General features: G+C 37.0%; 1 protein-coding gene across 1 annotated transcript; it reads right to left on the bottom strand.

Annotated features, from left to right (window-relative positions):
• Positions 1-529: 529 nt before the first annotated feature.
• On the bottom strand, positions 530-12,796 carry LOC130671013 (dynein axonemal heavy chain 12). The gene is made up of 5 exons (XM_057474685.1): positions 10,219-12,796; positions 9,862-10,108; positions 1,515-9,033; positions 1,180-1,443; positions 530-1,107 (listed from the first exon to the last, which is right to left on the bottom strand). Exons 1-5 carry the CDS (start codon positions 12,794-12,796, stop codon positions 754-756), a joined length of 10,962 nt encoding a protein of 3,653 aa, XP_057330668.1. The 3' UTR covers positions 530-753.
• Between the last annotated feature and the right edge of the window lie 2,460 nt (positions 12,797-15,256).

The raw sequence follows: 15,256 nt of genomic DNA, 5'->3' as shown, positions 1-15,256 counted from the left end.
TTGTTGGATGGACATCTAGGCAATCAACACATCGTAATAAACAATAGCGTATCAGGTTGCGGGTATCAAGTTTATGGCGAATCAAGATGCTGCCAGTGAGTATTTTAATTAATTGTTTTTACGATCTAGGCGATTCTGTGTGCTGATGACGATTAATATTATATTGAATGGGCAATGGTATGGAACTTGCTGGGCTAGATTGATGATTAATAGTTTAAATGATTTGCTAAATGCATGATGGAAAGCGTGTATGAGAGTATGCATTTTGTTTGCGCAGACGCGTAATTGCAGTGCAATGCGCGTTTCGTTTCAAGCACTCGGGTAATGGATTCATGCTCTCTGGCTCTGGTCTATATAGGCGCTGGCACTGGTACTCTAATACTTTAAATAATATGCCCTGGTAGGTATATTGAGTTTAAAAGTTTTTACTCTCATTTACCAGAGCTCTGTCTGCTGGAACTCTGGTTACTTTGGAACTGGATACTGGATTCCAGTTGAGGTTTAATATTATGTACTGCAGATACTTTGTATATACTGTATGATGCTAAACCATTATTGAATGCGCTGATTTTTCCTAGCAACTGAGACCACACCCTTTCGTTGAACTTTTTTTTTTTTAATTAAAGGAGTTGCTGAGCTCTAGGAGTCTGGAGTACATACTCATATATATGTATGGGAAATGTTATTAATGTTGTGAATGTTATTGTAAATAGAAATGACGAAGATGATGATGGTGATGATAGATAATTGTCTTTAATCAGTTAGCTGACATAAGAGAGCAAGGCCTCGCTTGATCCAATGACTGACTGGTAATTCTGTGTCCAGCAGAATCATCAAGACGTAATTAGTTGAATGCCCCGTTGTTTTAAGGCTACCAAATCGCTCAGATGTTATGTACAGTGGGCATTCATATCGAATGGGATTATGCCGATTAATATTTATTATTTCCGTTGGCTTTAACCAGACAGTCGGCAGTAGGTCGTACAAAATTTTTGAGTGGCTTTCAGTGATGACTTTTTTCAGCGAATCCCAACGGCCACCAGTTAAATATAATCCGTAGATATAGACACCGTCTGCTGGGGCTGAATTTAATTCATCTGACGTCACCTGTTGATGGAATTTTATTTTTTTTATTTATTTATTTATTTGATAATTTAAAAAAAAAAAAATATTAAACACCTCAAAGTCAAAGTCTAGTTTGTCGATTGATATTTTGTACTTGCGTGCAAAGTTTTGCATGGCGCCAGTTAGAAACGCGTGGGCGAATGAAAACCCGGAGATCCAAAAAGTTTCGGGTTTCCCGTGATCCAGCCAATTTTTAAAAAACTCAAGACGTTTTAGTAAATCGGTTATAAAATTACCAAGCGATTTTAACGACGGGTATGCGCTAGATTTTATCCATAGAGAAGGAATTTTCGCGCTTAGTATTTCATTATAAATTATCTATAATAAATAATTTAAATTTTAAATTACATACATCATAAATTAAATATAATAAATTATAAATTAATTACTTCTAATTCATAAGTCATAACAATAATTCCCCGGATTGCGTTTTCCAGCATTTCAAGACTCGTTCGTACAACATGGAGCAAATTATTGTAACGTTCTAATTCCTGAACTAATACCGTGTTCATTGATTCGTCATAACGCACTGGATATTTTTTTACAGCAGCTTCGAGGTCAAACAAATCCGGAAGTCTTTCATAAATGTCTCGTTTTATTACCAGCAGCAATTCGTCTTGCTTATAACCGAAATCTCCTGTAGTAACTCCGCCCGCAAGGGAGACAGTGCCGGAGATTTTGCGCAGGGAATCGAAAAAAATCCTGGATGTTTCCAAGTCTCGGGTAATCCTCGCATTCGCATGCAGACCAAAGACTTGAGGTTCAGGATCCAGTGGAATCCGCTGGATTTGTTTTACATACTCGTGGTAATTATTTTTACGAGGCACGCTGTAATATTCATCTGAGCCCTCGGTCAATTTATACCGGTCGTCTGTTACTATTTCGTAATTATAATAATCCCGGAGGATTGTTTGTAAACAACGGCGGTCACGATCATCCGTAACGCGTCCGCCGTAATTACACTCGCCTGTTAAGTAAGTAATTGCTTTCAGCGGTAATTCACTGAATTGATTGATAAATATTTGCAATTGATTTAGAGAAATTTCAAAATCTGATTCGTTAAAACCATAGGGAATATTCCAACCCTGCGGGCCGTAATTTTTACGCTCCTGTATAACGGCGTGGAAAAAACAGAGACCGTAAGTCAGACGTAAGAAAATTTTTTCTTTTCCGGGACAGCTGTCAAAAAATTCGGGATTTTTCAAAGGCTCCGACGAATACAAACGCATTAAATTCTGCTGCAATCCTCTGGGCGGTTCGTTGGTCATTTTCACTGCGTTTTCGAGTACAGAAATAGGAAATTTAGCCGTAGGGTAACTCGTTAGCCACAGCCGAAAATTAGGTGACGTATTGGTTGAGTCAAACTGCTCGCATATTTTTTCTAACGCGGGCATCCATGAGGCGGCTAAATGACAATTCTGCAGGCAGACCCACTCGCCATTTTTCTGACCTTCTCTAATTAATTTTTCAGCCCGCGCTCCTTGACCCTGCCCCAATGAAATAGTAATAAATTTATCTTGATAATTCATCGCCGCTGCGAAATTAAATAGAGACGCAGTGGGATCTGAACCCTGAGATAAAATAAATATCAAAGGGTTCAAAGAGTTTGAGTCATTGTAAGATTTAGTGAGGTCAAAAGTAACTGGCAAGATAAATTTACTTCCCATTCCCCGTTCGATGAATTTTATTATCATTTGTAAAACTTTGTCCGGATGTATTATTCTCATTATAATTAATTTCTGAAAGTCCGTTAGCTCTTTGTCCCAAGGCGCCGGTAATTGTACACTTTGGGAATTAATATCCGCGTTGTAAAAATTTTTCCAGGCTTCTAAATTATTCATAAAACTTTTTAAAAAATCTTTAAACACTTCCAGACAATCGAGTTGGCATAATTTTACCCAGGATTTATCTGGCAACCAGTCGATTGGATTTTCCATTTTCTTAACATCGATAGCAGATAAAAATAAATTAAATTCTTCAGCAGTTATTTCTTGTCGCTCGATTAAAATTGTCGTGTACAAAATAAATCCGTAAAGCGGTTTATCTTTTTCGAACAATGACCTGCTTATGTTTTGATAAAGATTCTGCGTAAAAGTGTCGCGTAAAAAATTTAATCTTTTTTCCAATAGTTTACTTTTATGAGCAGTCTCAATTGTAGTGACATAGAGATTTATGAACCAGGCTAATGAGTATTGATACATCGGTTCAATATTAGGCAAATCTGTGCACGTGTAATAGAGAGCTGAAGAATATTTAGCAATTGATGCGTAATCATTTCTCGCGGTTTCTATTTTACGTTGAGTCTCTTCGGACGCTTGTTGCTTCTTCAAAATATCTGACGACAGTATCTTAGACGAATCTAGAATCCCCACAGCTTCCTCGTCTTCAAGAATCTCTGAACCCGTGCCCGAAGACAGAGTTTTCAGGATGTTATCTTCAACTTCTTGAAGTGCTTTTTTATTAGCCGCTCCCTGCACTATCAAGTACTCCCGTTTTTCTTGCAATTCCGGTCGCTCTTTGGCCACAACAAGCCCAAGAAGTTGGTCCTCGAGCGCTATTTTAGTCAGTGAAAAATTTATTACCGTCAGTTTATTAAAAACTTCTGGCACGTAATGGGGATTCCGTAATTTAGTTGTCATGTAGAGACGGAATTTTTCGCTGTATTTTATTATTTTTTCACCTAGAGTTATATAAAACTCGCCGGCTACTCTGTACATGTTTTTCATGAGTATCGGGTCCAGTGAAGCGTCCAGTTCTTCATAAATATTTTCAATCAATACCGGCTTACCGAATTCAATGCACTGCTCAACGACTCTCATATAATTTTTATCTGTTAATTTAACAACTTCAACGTCGCTTGATTTCTCCATCGTGCGAATCCATCTATTAGCTTGGCTCTGCGGATCAATAAATAAACTCCAACGCTCGCTGCTGGCCATAATCACAGCATTTTCTGTTGAAAATATGTCCCGAGGCAGCCCCGAAATATTCCACGTGTTTATTTGTAAATCGGTGCCTAAAACTTTTACAAAATGAAACTCTTGAGAGCAGGGAATTTTTAAATCTCGGATATAAAGTGTCCATTTATTTATATTATCTGCTCGATAAGTTGATGTGAATGGCGCCAAGTACGCTATTATGGCACAAGATATTAAAATATCGCCTGGCAAGGTTTCATAAGATTTTAGAAAATTTTCGGCAGTTATCAACCAACGACGTTCTTCGCCTCCCAAACCACTTATTAATTTTTCCGCCCGTATTAATTTATTGCGACAACGAGACACTTCATTTTCAAGATTTACTTTTCTTTCTAAAATTTTATCTAAATTGTCTTTCAAGATCGTTAATTTGTTCGTTAACTCTGTACAGGCAAGACGTTTTTCCTCTAAAATAATCATAGTTTCAGAGTAATCTTTTTCCACGTCTTCTAGCTTCCGCTTTTTCGGTGCTATTTCTCTAGCAACTTTGTCATAAAGTACCATTGCGCGAATCCATTTGCAAAGTCCTTCCGCAGCCTGGGAAGCTTTTGCGACAATCGCAGGCTCAAAATTTTTATCCGTCAGATAAACGCGTTTAATTGTCTCTATTGTTTGCAATGGAATATTGTCTTTGTCATAATTTTTTAGGGAATCTAAAAATTTAATATCACTAAGTAATTTTTTGCTGGGCTTCCAGTAGTCAAGGAGGATTTTGCCCGTAGTGGGAGAGACTTTTCTGTCAGGTTGAATATTTAACATCACACAAACAGCTGCCATGACTAATTTAATACCAGCTGGTGGGTTTTTCATGGCTTTAACGAGGGAAATATCTTTGGGCTTTAAAGTATCGAGAGCCCGTAGAGCTTCATCGAGAATGGGAAGTGCAGAAGCAAGATCTGCTTCACATTCAATTTTCAATGCACCGGCAATCTCAGCATGATGATTAGCAGCTTCTTCTTCTTTCTTTACTTGAATGCTCGCTTCCTCTACCACCGCACTTTCATTTTCCACCTGCTTCATAGTTTCGACAGTTTCTCGAGCCGATGCTTCCAATTCTGGTTGTAGAGCTTCCACGTTTATTTTCATCCTTTTAATTTCTTCCGCGGCAAATGCCAGTTTGTCAAGGCCACTCATGTACCGAGCTCGTGCTTCAGAAATTTCTTCTTGTTTGACTTTAATCAATCGCGCGTAATTCCGTATCAAACCTAAAAACGCCGTGGATGTAATATAAGTTTGTTTTCCGGTTAATCGATAAAACTCTTCAGCAATATTTTTAGCACACACGTGAAAGTACTTGCAGGCAGTAACAGCATTTACTTTTACTTGATCCACGACATTAATATCCGCTGTAAACTTGATAGCAACTTGCTCGAGGGCTTCTTCTGGCCAAACTTCAAACCAGTCGATAGTGCAACAATTCACCAGACTCGGATATAATCTCAGACGTGCTCTAAATGACTCTCCTATTGGTGTAAAACACAACATAAGATGAAGTTTTTCTTTGCACCGGTTTACAAAGTACGCCAGCACTGACACTATCGATCCGTCAGAAGTTACATTGTCCCCGTCTTTGGCTGCCGTTGAACGACAGATTTCGATTATTTCCTGCCGCTCTTCTGCATTGAACAAATTAGGAACTTCACCGGCATTCAAAAGCCCGTCGATGTCTGACAGAAATACTTTGTCAGTAATTTGAGTCTCTGCAATAAGAAAAACTAAATCTTTTCCACGAGCACCGGAAGTTTTACAAATCCCTTTAATATCTTCGTGCCATTCGTTTACACCATAAGTGCTGGTTATTTCCGGTTGGAAAAAGTCATAGTCGGCCATCGCGGTGGCTAATTTTGTCAAGGATTGACGTCCAGATCCACCGACTCCTACCATAAGTAAATTACCACCGGGTGTGGCGATAATTCTGCTTACACGAGCTAGATGTTCGAGCGCGTAACGAAAAGGCACGATGTCCAAAGCTGTATGATGGGTTGCGTTGTAATCTTCGAGATTCTGCAGCACAATTTGCTGAAATGACTCCATTGAAGTCACTTCCTCATACTTTTTGTCTAAGGAGTCGTCCATGAAATTACCAAATATCAAACTTCTGAGGCTCTTTTCAGTCAATTGATCGTTTTCTTTCGGCAAATCATTGAAAACACTTTCAAATGACTCCTTCATAATTCTAGAAACTATTTGTTTGAGCTGATCAAAGAGCCACGAATTGTCAGCATTGTCTACTAAACGGTCTCCGAAAACTCGTAAAGTTTCATGGACCCAAAGACGAGTGAATGTCGACCTGGACTCGACGGATTCCTTCTTGATCATTACGCAGCCCGTAATTACGCGCGTAAAGTCACGGAGATTGAACGCGTAATGAGATTTAGCAGGGGTAGGTTTCAAATCGTTTATTGCCCGTTTGAAAATTTCTAGAGTAGCATTGACTATTAAATTTGCCGTAACATTGACATCAGAAGCGAATCCATTTCTTTTGAACCCCATGTTAGCGATCGTCGAAAAAATTCTGCAGATACTTTCGTCACTGAAATTGTTGATTGTCAATAAATTAAAGTGCCTGAGAAATCGGTGATAGATTTCTTGACGACTGCCTCCTGGTGGGCTCATGGCGCAAATAAAAAGTGTATCGGACACAGTTATTTTCTCAGGATCCTTGGAATCGTACCAGTAATCGTGATCGAACATTTGTCGCAGCAATTCGATTGCCGGCTGAGCTCCGTAAGCTTCTTTTGCGGGCATGTTGACGTCGTCGATGAAGACAACACATGAATTTCCATTTCCGGGGCCATAGTGACGTTTTCGGCGCTGGAGTTTCGAAATTACCAGCTCTTGAGCTAAGACTGCGGTAGTGTGTGCAGTGAATGTTATTAAATTCGGTATATACTTTTCGTGGAGTTTATTTGTCATTAAATCTTGAATGTAAAAACTTTTACCTGTTCCTGTGGCCCCGTAGAGGAGAAATCTTTTATTGTGTTTGATATGCTGATAGAAAAGACGTTGATATTTAATAGTGTCTGTAGTTGGCACCACCATCTGCGTAATACTAGAAGTCTCAATAGGATTTTCAGTTTTCAAATCTTCGGCGAATGTTTTCCAGTGACCTTTCCCACGAAAAACGTAGAAACTATCGTGTATATCTTCAGAAGGTAGTAAAATTATGTCTCGGGCGATGCTTTCAGGGATCGGAAGGCTAGAATTTTCATTTTTCCAAATCTCAGTTAAGAATTCATTAAACTTGTGATGAGAATCCCGATCTAGAGTACCCGAGACTCCCCAAACTGTGGAAAGAATCATCGCAGCTTGGATCCAGAATTTTATATTGTCTTTCACGTCTTCTGAGTCTTTGTTGCTGGCATCATTTATCGCGTCGTCCATAATCATTTGAAACAAATTCAAAGTACTTGTTACCTGATTGATTTGGCCTGCGTGCAAAGTAATTCGGCATTTCTTTCGAGTGAATTCTAAGCACCCGTCAATCAACCACTCAAACATGTCTCTAATTATGTCTATGTGGTCTTCAGACCAGGAAGGAAGAGTTTTGTACCAGGATTCCGCGACGGGACGCCATCCGAGCACGTGGGGCTCGATGTAGATCATTCCGCAACGAGAAACAGTAGCCGGTGAGGCTTGGAGCAGATCCATGGCTTCGAAAATCATGGACATGGCGCTAGTCATTTGCATAACTTCACCCGAAGTCAAGCAGAGTTTCTTATTGTCATCTAAAACGGTATTGAGGTTTTCTATCCACACTGCATCGACCGGTCCGTCAAAAATAATCCACTTTCTTGATGATAGAGAGTCTTCAGCGGAACTATACTGACGAAAAGCTACGGCACAGACTCCGTCACTCCATTCTGAAGACACGGGATCAAATTGTCCATACAATTGGCCTATTGTTATAGATTTTGGATTTATTGTCGTATAAATTGTTTTGGCGCCTTGTTCATTACCCCGCTCGGCCATCAGAGTCAATGCGCTTGCTAAAGTATGAAGAACAGAAGTTTTTCCACCACAAGGGTCACCTACGAGCATGAATCCGTGCCGCACAATCATCATTTCATAAGTTTGAATTATTTTCAAAAGAAATCCATCTACTGCTTGAAGATTTCGTGACTCCGCGACTTCTTTTACGGCTTTTACGAGGGTTTCATAATTAGGAGAAGGCAAATCAACACCCGGAAATAAGTCAGAGATAATCCCCTGAAAAAGTGGAACGTCGTGAGCTAAAAATTTAGGCAAATTAACGTCAACGATTGCGCGGAGTATCAAAATAGTTTCGTCCGCATCCGGATATTTTATTTTCAGATTCTGCGCTGCTAGAAGCACCGTTTTTACTGCGCGCATTCCATAATCGTAGTGTGACTGCGTTGACAATTGTTCTGAGCATAATTTGTAAGTGGTGACAATTTTAACTGACAAAATACGCGCGGAATTGAATCCAGATGAGTATAAAAATATTTCTCCAATCATCGCGTAATCTGGAACCATCATCGCGACAGTTCGAAAAAGTACTTTTAGATTATCAGGAAGTTCAGAACGTCCTGCATAGCCAGGATTCATGGTAATGCAGATATAAACTGCTGGATTCAAAGGTAATTCCGTTCCTTCGAAGACAAACTTCTCTAAATTGCCACGAACTGCCTGAATGATACAGAGAATCTGCTGAGCTACCACTGAAAGAACTTCTAGCTCAATCCGGTTGAACTCATCAAAGCAGGCCCAGGCACCGCACGCCGCCAGTCCTTTGAAAAATTTTCCCATATTTTTGTAATCCAGCGCTTCTGAACAATTGAAGACAACGCATTGGACTGCTATCGCTCGGGCTAAATCTTTGGTCGTCTCAGTCTTTCCAGTTCCTGCTGGGCCTTCTGGCGCGCCATTCAAATGTAGCGAATATGCTCCAATCAATGTGCGATAGCATCTATGATTAATTGTTCAAATTGAGACCTTACATATTTTTTAAGGCATCTTTATATTCTTATACAAACAAATAGAAAGAAGAACTAAGTAGCCCAGATAGCAAAATGACGGTATCAGGCGTTTTGAGCACCTGACAAAATATCCCCGACAAAATATCTCCGACAAAATATCTCCGGACAAAATATCCCCATGAAAAGAAAGCAAAAATAGTAAAAAAAAGCCAAAAAAACTGACACTAAACTGGGGATATTTTGTCCAGAGATATTTTGTCGGGGATATTTTGTCAGGTGCTCAAAACGCATGGAACCCAAAATGACGTCTGGATGAGTTCCTATTTATGGTTTGGACATCTCATTAACATCTTAAAGAAGTCTTTAAGAAGTTCTCAAGATGTCGAATGAGCCGCCTCGAGAACTCAGTAAGACATCTTTAAAAAAAGTTCTCAAAGAGTTCTTTTTTCTGACCACAAATAAGACTTCAGTATGAATTTACCATGACATCTTAAGGAGCTCCTAATTTTGACTTCATTAAGAAGTTAAAAAAAGATAAGATTTAGACGTCACAAAACTGACGTCTTATTTATGGAGTCTTCAAAAATTCTTAATTAAGAGTTCTTAAAAATGACACCTTTAAGAAGTCATTATAAGACTTCTTGAAGACGCCTTCAAAAAGACGTCGTAAAGCAGTCATTCCGACTTGAATGCTGTCTGGGAGAGTATTGGAAAATTCAAGTGTTTCAAATATTTTCATAGCTCCCTAATGTCATAATTTTGTCCCACTTACATCTATAAGTAACTTTATTTAAAATTACCACAACAAAAAAACTTACCGATCAGTTAACGGTGTAATAACAAGCCTAGAACAATTGCCTAAATATTCATAGGCATATTTAACTGTTGAGTTTATTATTCTAACGAGTACATTGTCTTGCCAATAATAACGTAACTGTGCCAGCCACTCGAAGTCTGTCTCACTAGTGATTCTTTTGTCGATCAATAGCTTCACCACATCTTGAGCATGAACGTCTATTGTTATTAATGCATTGAGAGTCGTGCGGTTTTGTGTATTCAGTTTACCTGGAAACAAAGCATTATTTCCACAACCAACATTTTTTAATTATTCGCACGCCAAAAATAAGCGCAATTCATCGTAAATAAACTTATAAACTGACAAATAGGCTTTTTACCTTTCACCAAATCGACCATGTCAATCATCTGGGATTTAAGAGCATCGTAAAGTGACTCGAGAGCAGAAATAGTCTGAGTCAAAAGACTATTTGTTACAGCCAACGACCAATAAATTTGTGAAACGCACAAAACAACCTGCCCCGGCCAAATTAACGCCCATTTAACGCGTTCCGTAACTTCGTAATCAAAATAACTGACCATTATTTCATGTTTTATTGTCTTTACCATCTGTTCTTCCACTTTCACAAGCCACTTTTCGACACAACCCTTTGCCGCGTCAGTAGAAATAACTTCCTGCATCATTATTTCTTCTCCGTCATCCCCGACCATCGAATAAATTTCACGGTCTTCATTAAATCCCAATTTAGCAATTCCTTCGAAGCACTTCTTCAAATGCGGCTGAACACGCAACGGGTCTTTCGTTTCCGAAAGAATTTCTAGCATGTCATCATTGCTGAGGAAGAAAAACCGCGGAAAAAATAACCGTTTTTTTTCTAAATACTCAACGACCCCGTGATTTATTTTTTCCATCAGTTCATTGGCTTCTTCGAGTTTTTCCAGCAGCCCCACAGAACCTGCCGACTCTCTGACCCTCGGATCCTCACCAACAGACTGCATAATTTCGCAAAAAGTCTTATTGACTTCCGAAAACATTGCAGCTTCTTCCGGTAACTGGGCAATTATATCAGGGCTCGTAAAAATGGGCAACAAATAAATCCACTGGACTTGCAGCTTCGACCACTCGTCAATTGTCTTCCTGATACGGACAAGAAGTTCGTAGAACAGTTTGACTTCATTTTCGACAGGTTTTACAAATGCAGAACCTCGCATTCCTTGAAGTTTTATCGTGTGTTCTTCTAGTATCAGTATTACATCGTCCAATTGCGTCAAAATACCAACTCCAGAATCTTTGTAAGTCATCGTGTTGAATAAAACGCTGTCCCATTCTTGCTTTATTTTATCAAAAAGATCCACCAGCGCCGCCTCTTTCGAGGCATTAACACTTATAGCCTCATATTTACCAACGTCTTCCATAAGATTTTGGTCAATTAATTTTCTCAAAGTCGTTCCAGCATCCGGAGTAACATCGTAGCCAGCTATCGCTGACATTTCGTCCCAGTGTCTTTGACTCAACGCCGGATTCACCAGACAAACAGCCAACGGCATGTATTTTTTGAACCACTTGATGTCTTCTAATAACTGATGGCACAATTTAAGTGGGGCAGGTTGGTTCAGTGGGTCATAATCGTCAACAGAACCAGAGAATATGTAAGGGTAGCCAGTAGCTATTTGCATTTTTATTTTAACTCGATACTCTTTCGACACTTTGTTGAAAAAGGCGTAATAATCTGCAGTGCGATTTTCTATCACTTCTGCGTCCAAGTACTCGAAGGGTCCGTCCAACCAGACACCAGAGTCTCGTTGCCACTTGCGTGTCTGATAAATCAATTCATAGAAGGGCATTATTATGTCCTTCAGTTCCTTCACACGCGGAAAATACGTCTGTGGAAATTTGAATAAACTTTCTTCGTTGTTTATCCAGTTTATTTCGTCATCCAAGCGATCTAACGAGCGCACAAACTTCCTCATGTCTTCAAGGTAATCAAAAATTCGCGAGGCATCGTCCATAAGATCCATTATTTCTAAATATGTAAACAAACCTTCGATAGAAGTAATGAGATCATTTTTTCGCTGCTGTAATTTTTCTTCTAACGCGAACTTCATCTGCTCGTACTGCAGATTACTTTGTTCAAAAATAGGCTTTATTTTTGCGAGCCAATTTACGGTCTCGCGGTTGAGTTCAATGTCATCGTAGTCCAGCGTTGTCATTTCTATCATCGACAGCATTTTTGTCACAGCGAAATTTATTTTTCCCTCCATTTCCGCCATAAATGACGTCGTCAGTGTTACCATGTCGTCACCCAGTTCCAGCAGCTCTTTGGTCGTCTCAGGAATATTAAAAACTCGATTTCTGACGGTTTCGAAAGAAGAACAGATTTCGTGATTAAATTTACGCTGCTTTTGTAACAGCTCTTGAATTATATGCTCGCGAAATATTTCGGTGTAAAATTTCAAGCCGTTTTTGGCTGACGATTGAGATATTTTTATGTCTGCTATGTATTCGTTGTTGGGTAGACCATCGATTTCAGTAATCAGTTTATTGAAATCGTCAATTTTGAAGGCTCCTTCGTGGAAACTGTAATCGCAGTCAATAAACTCGCGAATTTCTGCTTGGGCTTCTGGGCTGTAAATTATTTTAAATTTACTTTGAAGATCTTTAACATAAGTGTCGATATGTTGCCAGTAATTTTCGATGATTTCGGTGAGTCTTGAGTGGGATTCGAGCATAAACCACTCGGGAAGTAGGGCAGATAATAATTCCTGATCATCTTTCATGTCCATCCAGGACTCAAGTGGCTGTAATTGTAAACCGACGGTGGCTATTTTGTCAATAAACTGATGAAAATGAGATAAAAAATCCTGCTTTGTTGGCGATGTAATAAGATCGTTGTTCTCACATTTTAAACTCACGGATAATGAAGGCCGGATTGAATTATCCTCGAGAATATTCAGCATATCTGTGATGCTTGTCATTAAAATTTTAATTATTTGATAAGCTAACAATTTTGACGAGCATTTTATAAATGAAGGCAACATATTTTTTTGTAAATCATTTATATATCTTTTTGTCGTTAGTAAAGTTACTATATGAGTGTAATAAGATTTTGTAATTACCCACGAATCTTTTTCTATATTTTCATTTACTAAATCATAAAATCTAAAATATTAATCATAATTATTATTATTATTATTATTATTATTATTATTAATAAAGAAAAGTAATTAGAAAATATATACTCAAAAATATCAAGCGCTCCCAGTAATCGATATCGCCGGAAGTCAAATAAAACACCCGGAATCTGAGCGTGTAGAAAAATATTTTTAATCAAATTATGGTGATGAAAATATTTAGCTTCGAGTTTTTCGCGGTTTTTTAAAAATCGAAAACGATAAATAGTCCGGCCATCAAATTTGAAAGCTGGTTCTTCTAATAAACTTTGAGTGTTAGAAGATATTACGAAATTTATTCCAAACTCGTGCATTGTGTTTTTGTAAAAATTTTTCGTATCTTCCAGGTGATTATTAAATAATTTTGAATATTTTTTACGTAATTTTCTAGGAATAAGACGTTTAATATTACGCTCCCAAGTCTGCAAACACATGAGTCATTTAAATGCTTGCCAATTTATTATATGACGAACGTTTCAGTCTTTATTAGGCGGGTTTATTTGTTTCAGTGCCGGTAATAAACTTTATTGCGTACTACAAGACACTAAACACTGAAGTTACAACTCGGGGCAATTGAGGACATCTGTAAAAATGTAGGATTGCATCCTAGGATAGTTAATCTGTGATTGGCTCACTGGTCTAAAGTTTTAATGGAGGGAGAAGTTACGGTGGGGGGAAGTACGGGCTCAAATTACTAGAACTTCGGTAAACTTCATTATAAACTTGACGGGGAAAAATAGTAAAATTTACTAGAAAAATATCCAAAGAAAATTAATTTTGAGTTAATTTATTTGACTGAAACGTTTGAATTTTTAAAATAAATTTATGGTTACCGGAAGTAATCCAGTGACAGGTAAATTGTTTGCGAAATTAAAAAATTTTTCTCTAATCAAATTTGGCGCTGGAGCTAATTGGCACTGATGTGTCTGATATTTATCAATATTTTGTTCAAATTTTATTTTCATTTTTTCTGCTTTCATTCCCATGATTTCTTGCACTTCGCGAGCTCGTATCTCAAGTGACATAAAAATAATTAATGTTTAAATAATATTATTATAAATAATAATGGGATATTTATAAATTTAAAAATATATATATCTTATCATCAATATATAAACAATATAAATTTTTAGTCAACTTATAACCTCGTCGCGCGACATATTGATACCTTATCTATTTGGAATTTGCTCAGATATTTTATTTTATCACCAATTCTTGTCTCGGATTCATTCAATAGTGGCAATGGACGCATTTTAGGTTGATTTATTTTTTTACTTATAAACTTATTTAATTCAATAGATTGCGACATTGTCATTTAATATTTTTTCCATAACAATATTCAGTACTTTTTTTTTTATATAAACAATTTCGTTAAATATCAAAACGTACTTATAGCAAAAAAAAATTAATTACAATTTAAAAAATTATTTTGTCTGATAAATTCAATTATTTTATATTTATTTCACATGAAATTACTTATTTTTGTGAAAATACACAAGATAATTAAACATAGATATGAATTAAAATGAAAAATTGATTTTTCTAAAATTCAAATTAATTAAGATGGCGGGAAAAATACGCATGCGCGCCTGCTGTTTGAATTATATTTAAAAATGGCTGCGTGAATGTTTATTTTCTCGTACAAAACGTCAAAAATATTAACAACAAAAACAAATTGTATACAAAACTCATTAATGATATTTACTAATAACAATAAGAATATAAAATATAAGTATTTAAATAATAAATAAATGAGTAATTGATTTTTTTAAATTAAAATGGAGGAATCAAAAAATACTCTCGTTGACATTGCTTGGAAATTTGGTGGTAAATAACCTTTAATATATTTTTTATCATATTTATTTACTTATTGATTTCACTTTGAGTTCATAATTAATCACTAGATAATTTTGTTTTACTATTTAAAAAAAATCCTTTAATTTCTACAAATTTTCACTAAATATATCATCGAATATTTATATCGAATTGTTTTTTAAAAAAATAATACTTAATTTATTAATAAAGATTACCCGCAGTGTCCCGTGAAAATTTTCCCAAAAAAAAATATCCCAGTTTAAAATATCCCGCCAAAAAAAAATTTCAAATTAATTCCATATTTAATTGACACCAAAATAAATATGAGCGTGAATGTAACTGACAGGTGGGAATTTTATAAACTTTTTAAATAAATGAATAAAATGTACGTGGGATAAAATTCAAAAAGTGCGTATTTAGATGAATGAAAAA

This window comes from Microplitis mediator, chromosome 7, assembly GCF_029852145.1.
Source record: "Microplitis mediator isolate UGA2020A chromosome 7, iyMicMedi2.1, whole genome shotgun sequence".
NCBI classification, from domain to species: Eukaryota; Metazoa; Arthropoda; class Insecta; order Hymenoptera; family Braconidae; genus Microplitis; species Microplitis mediator.
Note: the sequence above shows the minus strand (reverse complement) of the source record. Positions and strands in the feature narration are given on the sequence as shown.

What these genes read in the sequence shown, in the direction of transcription:
- LOC130671013 (XM_057474685.1), bottom strand. Translation starts at nt 12,796, where the DNA reads ATGCTGAATATTCTCGAGGATAATTCAATCCGGCCTTCATTATCCGTG. An exon ending in CATGGTCGATTTGGTGAAAG is followed by an intron (nt 10,109 to 10,218) that starts GTAAAAAGCCTA and finishes CTTTGTTTCCAG; the next exon opens with GTAAACTGAATACACAAAAC. An exon ending in TTATGACTTATGAATTAGAA is followed by an intron (nt 1,444 to 1,514) that starts GTAATTAATTTA and finishes TATTTATTATAG; the next exon opens with ATAATTTATAATGAAATACT.